Source organism: Polypterus senegalus, chromosome 3, assembly GCF_016835505.1.
Source record: "Polypterus senegalus isolate Bchr_013 chromosome 3, ASM1683550v1, whole genome shotgun sequence".
Classification (NCBI taxonomy): Eukaryota; Metazoa; Chordata; class Cladistia; order Polypteriformes; family Polypteridae; genus Polypterus; species Polypterus senegalus.
Window position 1 is genome coordinate 282,418,568 of NC_053156.1, and position 18,069 is coordinate 282,436,636.

General features: G+C 39.4%; 1 protein-coding gene across 1 annotated transcript in view; it reads left to right on the forward strand.

Moving 5' to 3' along the window:
• Nucleotides 1-18,069, forward strand: part of LOC120526245 (leucine-rich repeat-containing G-protein coupled receptor 6) — a 410,078-nt gene that overhangs the window by 308,333 nt on the left and 83,676 nt on the right. The window contains exons 5-6 of the mRNA XM_039749315.1: nucleotides 5,951-6,166; nucleotides 13,244-13,315. Of these exons, the coding sequence (XP_039605249.1) occupies nucleotides 5,951-6,166; nucleotides 13,244-13,315 (288 nt within the window). The remainder of the gene's footprint in view (nucleotides 1-5,950; nucleotides 6,167-13,243; nucleotides 13,316-18,069) is intronic.

Genomic DNA, 18,069 nt, shown 5'->3' on the forward strand with positions numbered 1-18,069 from the left:
AGCTAGAATATACCAATTCAATTCTACTTATGGGCGGCATGGTGGCGCAGTGGTAGCGCTGCTGCCTCGCAGTTAGGAGACCTGGGTTCCCTTCCCGGGTCCTCCCTGCGTGGAGTTTGCATGTTCTCCCCGTGTCTGCATGGGTTTCCTCCGGGTGCTCCGGTTTCCGACCCACAATCCAAAGACATGCAGGTTAGGTGGATTGGCGATTCTAAATTGTCCGTAGTGTGTGCTTGGTGTGTGGGTGTGTTTGTGTGTGTCCTGCGGTGGGTTGGCACCCTGCCCAGGATTGGTTCCTGCCTTGTGCCCTGTGTTGGCTGGGATTTGCTCCAGCAGACCCCCGTGACCCTGTATTCAGATTCAGCGGGTTAGAAAATGGATGGATGGAATTCTACTTATGGGGGTTATAGGAACCTCCCATAGATTATGCATTGTCATTTAGTAAAACATGTATGAATCTTATGTAACTAGGAAATTACTCTTACACTATCATTTTGTTAAATTTTCAACATAATTCATTCTAATGAGTGATATATAATTATATGTTTTTTTAAAATAACCACTATCTACTTCTATGTTGTTTATTGAAAGAGTGAACCTAGACCTAAACAAATAGTTTTGCTATTTAAAAAGCAAACATATCGATAAAGACACAACCTGCACTTCTGATGAGTCTTCACTGATGAGGTGCATTGAATTCATCACCCCACGTATGGAGAGACACTCGGCCTTATATTTTTAAGTGTATGTTTGGTTTGAAATGAAGCAAATGCAGATACATGTGAACATTACTATATAGTTATTCACTTAGAAAATCAGCTACAGGAGAGGTTCAGTTTACGTTAGTTATAAATCGACTAAATGCAGGAGAAGAAACCCAGGGCCCTTTCCCAGCTTATCCATAGGCATTAGTAACAAGGGGTGTTACACAAGCACTCCGACCCTTTGCTCTTACACTTTAACTCCGGTGCAGCCCCGTCTATTGATCACCACTGAGATATTTCTACACCGTGCTTGGAGTCCAGCTGTTGTAAATTGTATTTTTTGGACGTGGTTAGGAAATGTTAGGATGATTTCAACGCCATGAAATGAAAGAAAGTGGAAATTTCGAGATTAAAGTTGACATTTCGTGCTTTTTTCTCACTGTGTCCCTATTTTGTTTTGTCTCTGTACCCTAATAAGCTTTCATATGACACTCAGACAGTGGGCTACGACTCGCCTTTTCACGGCGACTTTGATATCTGACAACTTCTTTTTTATTTCGGGTACTGTGCGACTTTGTGAACTTGAGGTTTTGAGTTTCTCCGACACTCTGTGTCACTCGAACGACTTCCTTTTGTTGTTTATCCCACTGTTTAAATCAACAAATAGTACGTTTTTCTTTGCCTCCACTTGGCATTCAGTGAAATTCTTCTATTTCCGCCCGTGCTTTTGCCATTGCCTTTTCACCGAACACTGAGCTTAAGGGCTATTTATGTTGATTTTAATTTTTAAAGAGGCGTAATTCTGGGAGGAGACGGGGCGGGACAGCAGTGCACGTGCGTTACTTTTCACACTGACCAGGATTTATGTAGCGGAAGAACATGGAAGCTGGTGTTCGCACAGATTTATGCATCTGGATTTCTTTGTACGTAAGCACATTTCCACTTTTGTCCGCACGCCATGTTATAGTGTGAATTCTATGCACGGCATTATGCATGAGGCCCCAGAAGATGGATTAAATTAAAGGACATTATAATGCAGACGGGAAAGCTAAGCGTCAAAAACCAGGAGTCAGAAAATACCAAATAGTAAAGCTAAAAGAAAACCCAGAAATCAAAGTCAGAAAAACAAACAAAACGCAAAAAGTGCTGAAATTGTCAGTCATTATCCAACCCGTTATATCCAAACACAGGAGCCAATCCCAGCCAACACAGGGCGCAAGGCAGGAAACAAACTCCGGGCAGGGCGCCAGCCTACCACAGGGCACACACACCCACACAATTTAGGATCTCTAATGCACTTAACCTGCATGTCTTGGGACTGTGGGAGGAAACCCACGCGGAGAACATGCAAACTCCATGCAGGGAGGACCCGGGAAGCGAACCCAGGTCTCTGCACTGCAAGGCACCAGCGCTACCACGGCACCACCGTGCTGCCCTGTTGATGATGTTATTAATATTATTATTTTATTTATTTTTATTTTTTTCTTGTTATTGAAACAAGTTGCTGCAAAGAATTTCAGTTCTTCCAGTTTAGATTCATTTTCAGCATTACTTTTTTGTTTCATCTTCAGGTAGTTAACATTTATTTGCATTTTCTTTGCCAGTGCCATTTTGGTTTTTGTATACACTGACATTTTGTGCTGCATTTGCCATCATATTACTATGAGTTTGACTGCAAATTTGCAATGTGTGACATTATTCTTGCGATGGTTTAAAAGGTCAGTATCGTGCATTTCTGGGTTATCCAGGATTTGGACGAAGACCATGAGATCTGCAAATGCGTTCTGTTTTTGGCTTCCCTCAACTTCAGCTACAGTTTAGTGTTTTTGTTTTTGGTCTGGTAAAATATCAAATTTATTTTCTGGTTACAAAATTGACTCATTTCTGTTTATCTGGAGCCTGTCTGCTTTTCAGAACACTAAGAGCCAGAAAAATGTTTTTATTTTTATCCGCAACCTTGGATGCTATGTACAATGTGCTACCAGCTTAAATACCAGCAACACTAGTTATGTACATCAAAGGCTGGAACTTCTGGAAAAGGCACTCCTGATGACCCCACAGCAGTGGTAAAAAAAATAAGATACCATCCAAAATGTTGGTGTGCCAAGATGTTAAAAAATAATAGCATTCCTAAAACAAAACTAAATCCAAAAACAAATTAAATGATCAAAGTCTTAGTAGTCCAGACCCCATATTTAGAAAAAGGAATCAAGGAAATCCACAACACAGATCCGTAGACCATTACTATAAATCATTCCCTTAAGTTTTCGTCCTTTCTTTTTTTTTAACTTTTGTTTATCATCCATCCATCCATTATCCAACCCGCTATATCCTAACTACTATCCTAACTCCCAGCCAACACAGGGCACAAGGCAGGAAACAAACCCTAGGCAGGGTGCCAACCCACCGCACAGCACACACACACAAATACACACACACACACACACAAATACACACACACACACACACACACACACAAACACAGAAACACACACTAGGGACAATTTAGAATCGCCAAAGCACCTAACCTGCATGTCTTTGGACTTTGGGAGGAAACCCACGCAGACACGGGGAGAACATGCAAACCCAGTGAACCCGGGTCTCCTAACTGAGAGGTAGCACACAAACAGAGTTTGATTTATTCTTACGAGTTTAGATCAGATAGTAGAGTATATGCAGTTAGATTCCATTCTGAATGTAAATGGCTTTAGGCTGTGCTTTTTTATTGACAGTAAATGCCAAGGGTGGTGAATATTTTCAAAGTTGTATTTTCTATATCCTTGACTTTTTTAATACCAAAAAAATAAAGTCATTATCATCCAGCAAAATGTGAAATGTCCTTTTGTTAATCATTCAAACAAATCCCGTTTCAATGTTTTCTAACATTTGGCCTTAACACAGCAAATAGCAGTACCTGTATGTGGTGACTGGGTGGGGTGAAGAGCAGCAACCCAAAAAATAATATAAGACTAAAACAAACACCTGTAGAAACAGAAGAACCCTTTAACTACACATACTTACAAGCTCTTGCCTGTCCCTAAGATGCGTACCCAGGAGACACTGCTGCTGATGTTTTAATCAGTGTAGGCATAAATCACATGCTGGGAATTTTAAAAAAGTTTTGACTCTTTAAGACACACTTTGACAAAGCTTAATTGGTATAATAAGTGCATTGCCAATGCCAAGCAGTCTCAATCAGCCCACCACAACACAGGCTTAATAACGAAAAGGACTTCTCTCCAGTCACTGCTTTCTTTTCATCTTGTTTTCTTTTTTCTAATATGGAATGCTGTGCTCATAAAATAAAAATCCTGTGGCTGCAATGATGTTTAACTCTTTGTATTTCCAATATATAAGCATGACAAATTGTAGATAATCTAACTTGTTTTAAGTAAGCTAAGCTCAGTTTAACTGCAGGTCATAGATAGATAGATAGATAGATAGATAGATAGATAGATAGATAGATAGATAGATAGATAGATAGATAGATAGATAGATAGATAGATAGATAGATAGATAGATAGATAGATAGATAGATAGATAGATAGATAGATAAGAAAGGTGCTAAAAAAATCCTTGAGGTCAACAGGGACACGGGGACACAATTGGAAACATGTTGAGGGTAAATTTAACACAAACATTAGGAAGTTTTTTCCTTGCACAGAGAATCACAGGCACATGGAATAAGTGACCAAGTTGTGGAGCAGACAGTGAACTTCAAAACTTGATTTAGGAAGAATTAGGTGGATAAGACTGGCGAGCTTTGTTGGGTTGAATAGCTTGTTCTCATCCAGATTGTTCTCCCTCTTCATCGTTTAGCTGCTCCCATCAGGGGTCATCAAAGTTGATTATCGTTTAACATCTCATCCTGTCCTCTGCATCTTGTTCTGTCACACCCCCCACCCGCATGTACCCTCTCACCCCATCATTAAACCTTCTCTTAGGTCTTCTTCTATTCCTCTGGCCTGGCAGGTCCATTTCTGGCATCCTTCTCCCAATATAGTAATTCTTTGCATTTATATAGCGCTTTTCTCACTACTCAAAGCACTCAGCTGCAGTTTATGTGCCTTGCTCAAGAGCCCAACAGAGCATTTTGGCATTTACAGGATTTGAACCGCCAACCTTCTGATTGCCAATGCAGATCCCTAGCCTCAGAGCCACCAGCATCTCTCCTCTGCACATAGATAGATAGATAGATAGATAGATAGATAGATAGATAGATAGATAGATAGATAGATAGATAGATAGATAGATAGATAGATAGATAGATAGATAGATAGATAGATAGATAGATAGATAGATAGATAGATAGATAGAACCTTATTTGTTCCCACATGGAAACTGTGTGCATATTTATTTATTTATTTAAAGAGTTTCTGTAAAAAGAAAATAAAAGGTGTTGTACCTTGTTAGCCATTATGAATGTAGTGAGAAGTCAAGCAAAATGACACCTTTTATTGGCTAACTAAAAAAATTACAATATGCATGCTTTCAAGATTGCCTGAAGAAGGGGCCTGTGTTGCCTCCTCAAAAGCTTGCATATTGTAATATACGTGTGTATATATATATATATATATATATATATATATATATATATATATATATATATATATATATATATATAGTACAGAGGAGCCACTATTTGTAGAATAATTTGTTGGCTGCAAGTCCTCAGTGTTAGTGTGTCAGAGAGAGGATGTGCAGCATTGTTAGTACCGACATGCAGTTTTCTTCTAGATAGATAGATATGTCTTATTTTAGAATATATCTGAATCGATCAGTTCTTACACTGGAGTTGGCTTCTAGGTATCTTCGTCAGGCAAATCCTAAGCCATTAACCTTTTGGTGAAGGGGCACTTTGAGCTGATATTGATGGCTTTGATAGTTGTGCCAAGGCTTATCATTGCCACAAAGGATGGTCTTTAATGCGTCTGGACCAGAAGATTCAAGAAACAGCAGATTCTACTGGCTCTTATTAGATTCAACAAGGGCATTATGGGAATAAATGGTTTGGCTGCATAGTGCATACCTCCACATTTCCTCAAAAGAGGCTCCATGTTTTTTTTCCATTGTCGGCGCTATTGAAATCGGAATCTCACACGACTGGAAACTGCCAACGCAGTCTGGGAACACAACCATATTGAAAGCATCACTGTAATCTAATTAGGCTTCTGAATACTGTACACACAGAGCTGTATGTGTAAATCCTTGATTCTATTTCTGTGCTTTTCATGATGTTTCCACAGACGCCTTGATGCCAACCTCATCAGTGATGTGCCAGAGAAGATGTTTAGCGGGCTACGCTCCCTCCGACATTTATGGCTGGATGACAATGCCCTCACTGAGATTCCCGTCTTTGCACTCAACAAGCTGCCAACCTTGCAGGCAATGACTCTCGCCCTGAATCATATCAGCTATATTCCTGATGGCGCCTTCCGCAACCTCTCCAGCCTTGTGGTACTGTAAGTTCATTTGATCAAATTTTTGATGACCCAGAATTTGAGTATCAGAAGCAAAAATCTGCAATCATAAACTGCATTAAGAAAATCCATTGTTAGGGTTATGAGTTGAGGAGATAAGGAAGTGATGCTCATTAGATAGGCTGCCCAGCTGGCACAAATCCTGAAGATAAATCACACAGGTACAGAGAGAATAAGGCTGCCACAAACAGAAGGCATGCCAGCTAGAAATCAAACCGAGGGGGATGATAGTGCTGATCAGGAATTGCAGTCCGGTTATCTTATTTTGAAAATTCTTTGGAATAAAAATTAAAATTACTAAATGCTACAGACTGAGGTAAAGGAGGGAATTTCAGAATTTTCTGCCCACTAAATTTTAGATAAGTCTGATTAAAGTGATACACTTTATGATTCACCAAAGTTTCCAAACATTCCCAAATGATCAAATTCAACGAAAGGGCTTTTCCTAGAATATTTTCTTTAAAAATGCTTAACCCTTTAAACTCAGCCCCATTGTTTTGGATCCGTTGGCGGGACTGAGAAATAGTGCAAAAAAAAAAAAAGCATAAAATTATTGATTTCCCCATTGATATAATCAGTTATAGTGTTCTGCCATATTAAATATCCCAATATCGAGTGGCAATGTTTTTCCTTTTTCCCAACAAAGATGGTCAAATTACCGCATCATACCAACGCCTGCCCCCAGTCTGATTCTCTTCCACATCCTAATTCAACTGGGTACGATTTGATGAACAGACTATGATCTACTCAATGTGAGTGGTGTTTCAACCACTCCACTCCACTTTCTAAGTCTTCCAACCTCTACATTTCATGCTGAAAATTGGACGTCACAGAATGAAATGATTAGTATCTCATACATTTCCTAGGCATTCTATGCAGTGACAAAAGACAAACTGGCAAAATCTAAAATACTCCCGCTAATGACGTTTCTAATGTCACGTGACTTTCGACGCTCACCTCAGATGGAGGATTCCCCATTTGCATTTCAGTCTTTGTTCAGAAGTGACGAAATACGATACTTTGAATTTGTTCAGCAAAGACTCATACTGTGCTGTATGAAAATGGAAGAGCAAGGTGTAATGTCTATACTTTATTCTGTATTCTTTTTCATATATGTCTTTTCAATGAAAGCCTTTTCATGACTCTCTTTTAATACTTTTCCTAAATAGCATTTGTCATTCTATATAATGCCTAAGTATTACATACAATGCCTAGGGAAATTATAGTCAGTCAGTCATTATCCAACCCGCTATATCCTAATTACAGGGTCACGGGGGTCTGCTGGAGCGACTCCCAGCCAGCACAGGGCGCAAGGCAGGAAACAAACTCTGGGCAGGGAGCCAGCCCACCGCAGGGCACACACCCACCCACACACACACACACACCAAGCACACACTAGGGCCAATTTAGGATCGCCAATGCACCTAACCTGCATGTCTTTGGACTGTGGGAAGAAATCGGAGCACCAGGAGGAGCAGACATGGGGAGAACATGCAAACTCGGGTCTACTAACTGTGAGGTAACAGCACCACCACCACTGCACCACCGTGCTGCCCGAAATATATTTAATAATAATTTGGATATCTCATACTTTGCCCAAAAATGCCAGTAATTCTATATATTGCCTAGGCATTGGTTTTTTTTTTTTAATTTTTAATAATTTTATTATAATCATTGCAAACAAATCGATCCATTTTTACTTTAAATAGGATTGAGATTGAAAAACAAGTTGACCCCCATCCCTGAGAGAGAGAGCATGGCCAACGGGATAAATCTTGTAATCATACCTAAATTGATGAGTTTAATAGACCAATAGAGATGAATGGAGAAGCAAAAGAAATGAGGAGATAATTGCTTCCTCTGCGCTTTAAGAGCTTATTCTAAAATATTATTGATTAGATGCTGCCGGGTTTTGAAAAAAATCTGTTAAGATCCTCTAACTGAGTATTTGATTTTTTCCAATTTCAAATAGTATAACACATCGGTTTCCCACTGACTTAAAAGAGGAGAGTTTGGGTTCTTCCAGTTTATCAGAATAAGTCTGCGTGCCAATAGCGTAGTAAATGCATTCACGATTTGTTTGTCCTTCTCCACTTTAAACCAATCTGGAAGAATCTTTTCCAGATATTAAAAACTGCATATGTTTGCGAGGGTTGAAAGAGGTGGTTCTCTTGCAGAGGTGCAACAGATAAAAGCTTCTCCATCTTAAAGTGCTTTCTACATTGGTTTCATATTCTGAGTGAGTGGAGCACAATTGGGTTATTAGTATATTGGCGATAACTTGCATTTATTGGGGCACAGAGCAGGGAATATAAAGAAGTACTGAAGGATTTTACTTCTATTGCGGACCAGGCCTGTGTATGTTCATCTGTTTGTGTCCAGGTTTTTATAGCTTGTATGTTTGCTGCCCAGTAATAAAACTGGAAGTTAGGTAAAGCCATACCACCTTCTGCCTTAAGTCTTTGTAGGGTCGCTCTTTGGACACGTGGATGTTTTGAGTTCCAAATAAATGAGGTTATGGTTGAATCTAATTGCTTAAAAATGATTTATTGATGTGTATTGAAATGTTTTGAACTAATAAAAGAAGCTTAGGAAAAATATTCATCTTAACAATGTTAATTATTCCAGCTAGAGTGAGATGAAGGGTTGACCATCTATGCAAGTCTTGCTTAATTTTTTTCCATACAGATGGCGACATTTTGTTGATAAAGAGCTTTGTGTTTACTTGTGATGTTAACCCCTAGATATATAAACTGATCTGCAGTGATAAAAGGTAGGGTGTCTAATCTAATATTATATGCTTGAGAATTCACTGGAAAGAGTACACTTTTATTCAGATTAATTCTGAGACCAGAGAGCTTTTGAAATTCTGTGCGTGCTGCTAAGACTGCAGGCACAGAATTTTGTGGGTCTGATATCTACAGGACCATATCATCTGGGATAGGATGGAGAAAGTGCTGCCTTCGGTAATATCACAAGATCAAACTGGATTAATCAAGGGTCGACAGGTCGCCTGTTTAATGTAATATATTCACCAACAAAGTCAAACACCCCAGAAATATTATTATCATTGGATGCAGAAAAAGCATTCGACATGATTGAATGGAAATACCTTTTCACTACATTAGAGAAATGTGGGTTTGGCCTGAACATTTGTGCATGGATCAAACTACTGTATACCAATCCAGAAGCTTCAGTTTGTATTAACAACATTTGTTCAGACTACTTTAAACTAGAACGTGGTACCAGACAAGGATGCCCCTTGTCACCCCTGCTATTTGCAATCACCATTGAACCACTGGCAGTTCACTGTCGAAATGTTTATCAGATAAAGGGGATTATAAGAGAAGGACTTAAAAAGAAAATGTCTCTATATGCATCTTGCCTAGGCATTCTATACAATGCCTGCTTTTCATACATTGCTGGTAACATATATATATATATATATATATATATATATATATATATATATATATATATATATATATATATATATATATATTTGTAAAGGCGTTTTTGATTCTTGTATCTATTGGTGTTGTAATTTGGATGCACAGTACCAACTATATACATTATGTTGTGACAGAGTAACATCTGCCCTTCAAAATAATTCATAGGCCGGGGTCTTCAATATGGATATGTACACTATGCTCTGGATACTTATCAGAAAACAGTAAAAGCAGAGCAAAAGAATCCTGTTTTTTTGTACGGCCTTAAAACACTAAACTAGACCATGTTACTTGTCGATATTTCATAACAATTTTCATGACATTTTCTCTGATGCTTTTAGAGTTTTTGGAAATGTATTTCTTTTTTTTTCATTGTATTGATTTTATTAAAATCAAATAACATTCCATACAAATAACTCAAGTTTTACAAAAATAGGTTAGAAACAAGTCAATCCTCACTCCTGAAAAAGTGAGCTAGGCCTGCAGAGGAAAACTTTAAGATAGTTAAAATAAGTAAATAGATAAATTAATAAATGAATACAGATAAATGGAGTCAAAGATGGCAGAGAATATGCTTTCTCAATGTAAATGTTTATTCTAAAATGTTATTGACATTTTCAAAACCTGCCAGGTTTTGAAAAAAATTTGTACAGCTCCTCTAAGTGAGAATTAGATTTTTTCCAATTTCAAATAGTATAAAACATCAGTTACCCACTGACTTAAAATAGGAAAGTTAGGATTCTTCCATTTGAGCAAAATAAGTCTACGTGCCGATAGTGTAGTGAAGGCCATTACAGTTTGTTTGTCCTTCTTCACTTTAAGCCCCTCTGTGAGCCCACCAGACACAGCTGTTAGTGGGTTAGGAGGGATTGTGACCCCAAGGCTGTCTGAAAGAGATTGCAAGATTTTGGTCCAAAATGGTGTTCATTTTGTGCACTCCTAAAACATGTGACCCAGTGAGGCTGGAGCTCGATTGCAGCGCTCACATATTGGATCTTGTCCTGGAAACATTTTGGACAATTTTAAATGAGACAGATGAGCTCGATATATAATATTAAGTTGAATAATTTAATGTTTTGCGCATTTGGAGCTCGAGTGAATTCTCTGCATTGCTACCTTCCACTCCTTTTCTGACATGTTGAGTGAGAGATCTTTATCCCATTGTCCTCTTGGATCTTTGAAAGGGAGGGACTGGAAAATGGTTTTATATGTTTTATATATTATGGAGATGCTGTCTGAGTCCTCGAGACTGGTAGGGTGGCAGGTGAGGGAAATCAGGCAGGTTCTGTTTAACAAAGTTTCTAATTTGAAGACAGTGAAAGAAATGTGTTGCTGGAAAGTTACATTTGGAGTGTAATTGTTCGTAAGATGAAGAAGGGACCTGAGTTGCCTCAAAAGCTTGCATAGTGTAATCTTTTTAGTTAGCCAATAAAAGGTGTCATTTTGCTTGGCATTTCTCTACATTCATAATGGCTAACACGGTACAACACCCTAGTACTACAAAGTTATCAAGGAATACTACAGTAAATTGTCAGGGTGGCTGGATGCCATCTGAAGACCAGCAGAAAGTGGGTGAAGTGATGTAGCAGCCGAATGACAGTAAACATCAAAGTAAATCTACTATAGAATGGCTTCAATTTAAAGAAAATCGGCCTTTTTGTAGGAGCCCTTTCAGAGCCGAGACCTTAACTTAGTGGACTAGGTGTGGAATGAAATCAAAAGAGCCATTCACACCAGACAACTTATGGCTGAGCTGAAGCAGTTCTGTGGCAAAGAATGGTCCACAAAGTTCATACTGCAGATCTGGTGTGCAACTACATGAAGGTATGGCTGCCAAAGGAGGTTTGACCAGTTATTAAATCCCAGAGTTCAGTTGGAGGAGTGAGCATCAGAAATTTATTATAGACATAAGATACAAAGTAATATACTTACTGTATATATATACTGTATTATTTAAGAAGAAATAGCAAAATAATACTTCATAAAAATACAGTGAATTAAATATTATCAAGTCAGAGAGAACAAGGAAGTTTCTGATGTGGAAACAATAGTGGCCAGAAAGGGACCAGAGTGCTTAAGATGTGGAAAATGGTAGAAAAAAGACGGGGATATACATGGCAAATGAATATGAATCAGATCATGATGAGGTGTTTATCAATATGACAGGTAGATAGATAGATAGATAGATAGATAGATATGAAAGGCACTATATAATAGATAGATAGATAGATAGATAGATAGATAGATAGATAGATAGATAGATAGATAGATAGATAGATAGATATGAAAGGCACTATATAATAGATAGATAGATAGATAGATAGATAGATAGATAGATAGATAGATAGATAGATATGAAAGGCACTATATAATAGATAGATAGATAGATAGATAGATAGATAGATATGAAAGGCACTATATAATAGATAGATAGATAGATAGATAGATAGATATGAAAGGCACTATATGATAGATAGATAGATAGATATGAACGGCACTATATAATAGATAGATAGATAGATAGATAGATGTGAAAGGCACTATATAATAGATAGATAGATAGATATGAAAGGCACTATATAATAGATAGATAGATAGATAGATAGAAATGAAAGGCACTATATGATAGATAGATAGAAATGAAAGGCACTATATGATAGATAGATAGATAGATAGATTTGAAGGTCCCTATATAACAGATTGATAAATAGAAATACACACACACTATGGCCATAACACACACCAGAAGGACTAAAAAGGAAAAAGAAAGAAAACTTCCGACTTCATTTTATTCCATAAACTAAAGGCTCTTCCTCCACCCTTAGTTGAATTTGTTTCAAAATGGTGCAGTTGCAGTCACCTAATGTTTTGATACCAGTATGATTTCGGGTTGAGAGGACTTTGCATACCCCCTTCATTCCTACTGGTCTATCCTGGAGATATCATAATAATCAAATGGGGTATCTAAATGACCCCTGTATGCCAGGTGTTTGTGTGTATTCTGCAATGGCCTGTCATTTCAACCATACTGAGTTCCTGCCATGCTCTTTTCACTACTATGAGAGTGATGGAGAGGCCTGACTAGGCTGATTCCTGGACTGATGGTTATGATGAAAGATTGAAGGCGTTAAACCTTTCCAGTTTAATTGAAAGGGCTGACATGATTGAATAGGTTAGTCCAGTGGGTCGAGACTTTGAACTTTAAAATGAGTTCAACAAGAACACAAGGACACAGCTGGAAACTGGTTAATGGGGAATTTCGCACAGACAGTGGGAAGTTCTTCTTCACTCAGAGATCCTTAAACACACAGTATGGATTACTAAGCAGTGTGGTGGACAGTAGGACTGTAGGGACATTCACAACTCGACTTGATGTTGTTTTGAAGGACAGGATTGTTGAGATTTTCTGGGCTGAATTGGCTGTTTTCATCTAAGATGTTTCTAATATTCTAATGTTTTGAATGATTGATTGATTTAGAAATAAAGAAATGGGTGAAAGGATTATATTTTGCACTTTTCAACAAATTGAATTATCTGCTACTGGGTGGTAAACATCTGAGATGGTTACTTGAAGTCTAATCCCTTCTTATTCCTCGTGTTTCTATTACAGACATCTTCATAACAACAAGATCCATTCACTTGGTGAGAACTGCTTTGATGGCTTGCACAGCTTGGAGACCTTGTAAGTTGGTTTACAAAATGTATGCTTATTTTATATTTTATGTTTATTCTGCTGTGCCAATGTCTTAGACTTGATAAAATGGTTAAAGAGCTGCAGCTGAGTCAATTCATATGCCAGCAAAGTGAGGCTGGAAAGGCAAAAATATTACATCTATTAAAAAAAAGGTTTGGGCTTCAGTTTGCATTTTAAAGTTTTATTTGCAAAAATTGGAAAATTTGAGAAAGTTTTGTTTGATTACCTGTGGGAGAGAGAGAGAGAGTTTTAGTGTGGAACGGGAGGACCAGAGAGACTTGGGTTTCGTTATTAGGGTTCTTTCTAGGGTGGCACTGTCCACAACATGCGACGCGTATCCTCCATTAAAGTAGAAACTCCTCATTCTGAGCGCTTCATTGCACAAGTCAGCCTCATCAGAGCAGGTGGAGATGGAGGTGGTGAAGTCTTTTAGTGTACCAGACGTGGAAGGAGCTGTAGAGAAGGAAACTCTCTGAGTTAGTTGTCTTGGTACATTTGGAAAGATGACAGAAAGACCGAAATCCAAATATGGCAGAGTTGTGGTGGAAATGTCAAGCGGTGTGGTGTAAATGTGAGAGACGAACTGAAGCTGGTAAAATCATTAATGAATTCCTGCAGTCGACTTCTGGGACAAGAAGCTGCACCAACACAATTGTCAATATATCTTTTGTACAGATCTGGTACAAAGCCTAGGTATGAAGAAAAGAAGTGCTCTTCCATCCAGCTGACGAAGATGTTGGCATAGCTTGGTACATAAATACTCGTAAGGTTCTTAAAGCTGGCTAATCTAATTTAGGGTCACAGAAGTAGTTCAGTCCTCTCGTGGCAGTGCTGGGCAAAAATCAGGAGACAACCTTGAATAAGGGGCACCAGGTTGTCACAGGGCACACGCACAGGGCCGTGTTAACGCATTGGGCATGCTGGGCAGTTGCACAGGAACCCCACGAGCACAGGGGCCCCATGCTAATCCATGTATGTTGTGATTGTCTGTCAATGAATAAATACTTTACTGTACTAAACTATAAATATTTGTCATTGTGTTACAAGTGGACATTGGCATTCGCCTCTGATTTAGTACAACGGTCACCTCTGCAGTCTGACGTGCCCGAATGTGTACGGATCTCACACACTACATCACGTAAAATCCTATATGTTTCTCTGCAAAGAAAGTTCACAAATGTTTGTGTTGAACACTTGATTAATAATAAATAATTCATAGTAATTTCATACTGCGCCATCTCTGTCTGTATGGTTTACCAATTGAGTATCATTTATAAATTGAGATCTTTGAGTTTTTCAAGGGTTATGTTATATTGTTCAAACGTTTGTGTGGATTAATCTTTGCTGTACAGCATATTTTTTAATATTTAAACACTGATTTTGTTGGAAGTACCAACAATAAGTATATGTGTCATTTGTATTTTTATTCCTGTGAGTTGCTGTGTAGGTAGGGGTCCCAGTGCACTGCTTTACCCGGAGGGCCTATAATGCTGTCAAGGCGGCCCTGCACACACACTGGGGCCATTTTAGTGTTAACCTAACCTGCAGGTCTTAGGGGATGTGGGAGGAAAACACAAGGAGAACATTCAAAATCCACACAAACAACAACCGGGCCCAGCACTAAGCACCGTGTCACCCTCCATAAATATTACAGTTTGTAACGCTTGTTTAAAAATGTGAACGTAGACAGACGGCTGCTATGTGATTAGGTGGAAGCAAATCTCAATAATATGCAACCTGTTGAGAGCAATATAATAATCTCTAAAAAGAAATCAGGTGCACACCTTACAGGCATGTGCAAAACTTCTTTGTTTTGGATTGTATCATTTTTGAATTTCAAAGTAGCATACATGACAAAAGAAGATTAAACCCACTGCCTTATTGCGCACTCTGCATTATGTGCTGCTGACATGTGCGAACATAAATAGTGCTTCACCTAATTAATACTTTCAGTCGGCCATTTGAAACATATTCAGTTTCTGTAGCTGAGATTTTTCTTTTATTAAGACATGTTCAGACTATCCATGGGATTTTCTTCAAATCCAGGTTGGCATTGCACTTCATAGAGAAGGGTGCTTACATGCTGTAGTGGTGATAATATAATTACTATATGTCTGTCAAAGCCTTCAAAGGAGAATTCAGCATTTTCATTTTTAAAGTCTAGAGTTATTTAGTTTAAGAATCAATACATTAGGCGATATAGGACACAGGGTGGCATGGTGGCGCAGTGGTAGCACTGCTGCCTCGCAGTTAGGAGACCCGGGTTTGCTTCGCTGGAGTTTGCATGTTCTCCCCGTGTCTGCGTGGGTTTCCTCTCACAGTCCAAAGACATGCAGGTTAGGTGCATTGGTGATTCTAAATTGTCCCTAGTGTGTGCCCTGCGGTGGGCTGGCACCCTGCCCGGGATTTGTTTCCTGCCTTGCGCCCTGTGCTGGCTGGGATTGGCTCCAGCAGTTAGGATATAGCGGGTTGGATAATGGATGGATGGATATAGGACACCGTCATCTGAGGGGCATCATTTAGGAAAGTTAAGGGGCGCACGGGGGGCCCTCTTCCTAACCCCAGAGTTGTACCTGCGGCATACAGTTTATGGAAGTAAAAGTGGTCACGCTCTGTACGTGAATTGACATACGCTGCTTAAAGTCTGCGGGACAGGCATGAAGGAGTGCTCTTTGTGTACCTGATGGGGTGCGCATTGCAGACACTGAGATAGAAGGGTGGTCAAACTCTGAGGATACTGAGTTTACACTGTTGGTCACAGGTTATGAAAGTATAAGTGTCTGAATGCTTCATAAATCAAGGGATGCGTGTTTCCGGTTGTATACTGTCAGAACAAAAAGGACGAGAGAGTCAAAAAAGGTTTGGGGTAGCCACCCCATATATATTGGGGTTTGCTGCTGAAAACGAATTTCAACTGAGTTCAAGATGGTATTGACGTATAGGCGACAAAATGGCAGCTTTAAAGTTAGGCAGAGGAAATGAGGTCGTCAGGGCTGGAAACAGAAGTGACATCATTGAGTCTGGGACCCGAAGTGACATCATCGGGGCCAGGCGGGATTTCCCGTGACTGGTCTGCAAGAAAAAAAGTAACAGGGTTAATGCACTCCGCCCTCCCCTGGTCCAACATGGAATTACCCTTATTCAAGCCCTTTAACCGCCTCAAATGCGCACGTGTGTGACAATATTACTGAAGGGCCGTTCGCTTTGTGGCACTGAGAAGAAACAGATAGTCAAAGTCTAATAAGACCAACAACCTGCTATAGACAACAAGGGGCAACGTCCATCCCTGCCTAGGGCTTCTAATGGGCTTCAGCTGGCACTGATCGTGGCATAAATTATAAATTGAAAAAGGGTGTTTCCACTAGCGGTTTACAAAGCTGGTCACTGATTGAAAGCTTTTGTTATCGACCTTTCTTCGGATTGGTGAAGGTTATTGAAAAGGAGTTTCAAAAACCTAATAGCTAATATCCCTTAGACAGAAATTCACCGAACATATCTTAAACACATTAAGGTAGTCAGAATTTCAAATGGAGGTGGGCAGCTTGATCCACCAGCTAGGAGCTACAAATGAAAAGTCTGTACTGACATTTCTTACCACAAAGAGGAGGCATCACCAGACACCAACCATTATCAGACCTGAGAGGTTGAGAGGGAGCACAGGACGTCAGAAGAGTCTCCATATATATATATAGTTGTGGGGCCATTGACTACTCTGTAGACAAGCATTAAGGATCTGAATGTATCATGTGATGCTGCAGGGAGCCAATGTGGTGATCTGAAAAGGAGGTTAAACAAAGCTGGTTAAACATCAGATGTGTCACTGCATTTTGCATCATCTGCAGCATCTTGGTGACACATGTAGTAATCCTGTAGTAGTCTAGACTAGACGTGTCAGGACCCAAGTCTGGGCCAGGACATTAATATTCTGTCAGATTACATTAGGACATTAGAACAATCAGACGAGAACAGGCCATTTAGCCCAACAAAGCTCGCACGTCCTATCCACTTAATTCTTCTAAAAAAACGTCAAGTCCAGTTTTGAAAGTCCCTGAAGTCTTATTGTCTGCCATGCTACTTGGTAGCTTATTCCAAGTGTCTATCATCTGATCTTGTGGATGCTGTAGAGAGTGAGTCTGCATGACTGAGTGACCATGTCAACACGATCCTTGAAGGACAGTTGGTCATTGATCACCACCCCAAGATGGCATACTGACTTTATAGGTGTTAGTGGTAATGAGCTGCGCTGAAAAGAGATGGTGTGTTGAATCAACAGGCTGGCTGGGATACCAAGGAAGTTTGTTTTTGCCAGGTTGAATTGGAGATGGTGTTCATTCATTCACCATGAGATATCAGTGAGACATGCAATGATGTCCCCTGGAGGGAACAACAGTTAAAGCTGCATGTCATTGGCAAAGCATCAATATGAGAAACCATGTGATTGGATGATGGGGCTTAGCGAGGTGGTGTACAAAAAGAAGAGGAGAGGACCAATTCTTGGGGCACCCCTACACTTGCTTGATGCAACTTTGACATCTGGGACACATGGTAGGATCTGCCCAAGGTGTAGGATTCAAACTACAGTATTTGAGAACAGTGATGTTCAGAAAGGTTCAGAGGTCATAAAGGGTGGCAACTTAAAACACAGCCACTGTGATAAAATAACAAGACAAGATTAAAGCCTGAACCACAGCTTGTCCTGCACACTCTGTCAGATGTGGTCTTTCCTTTCATCACAACCGATG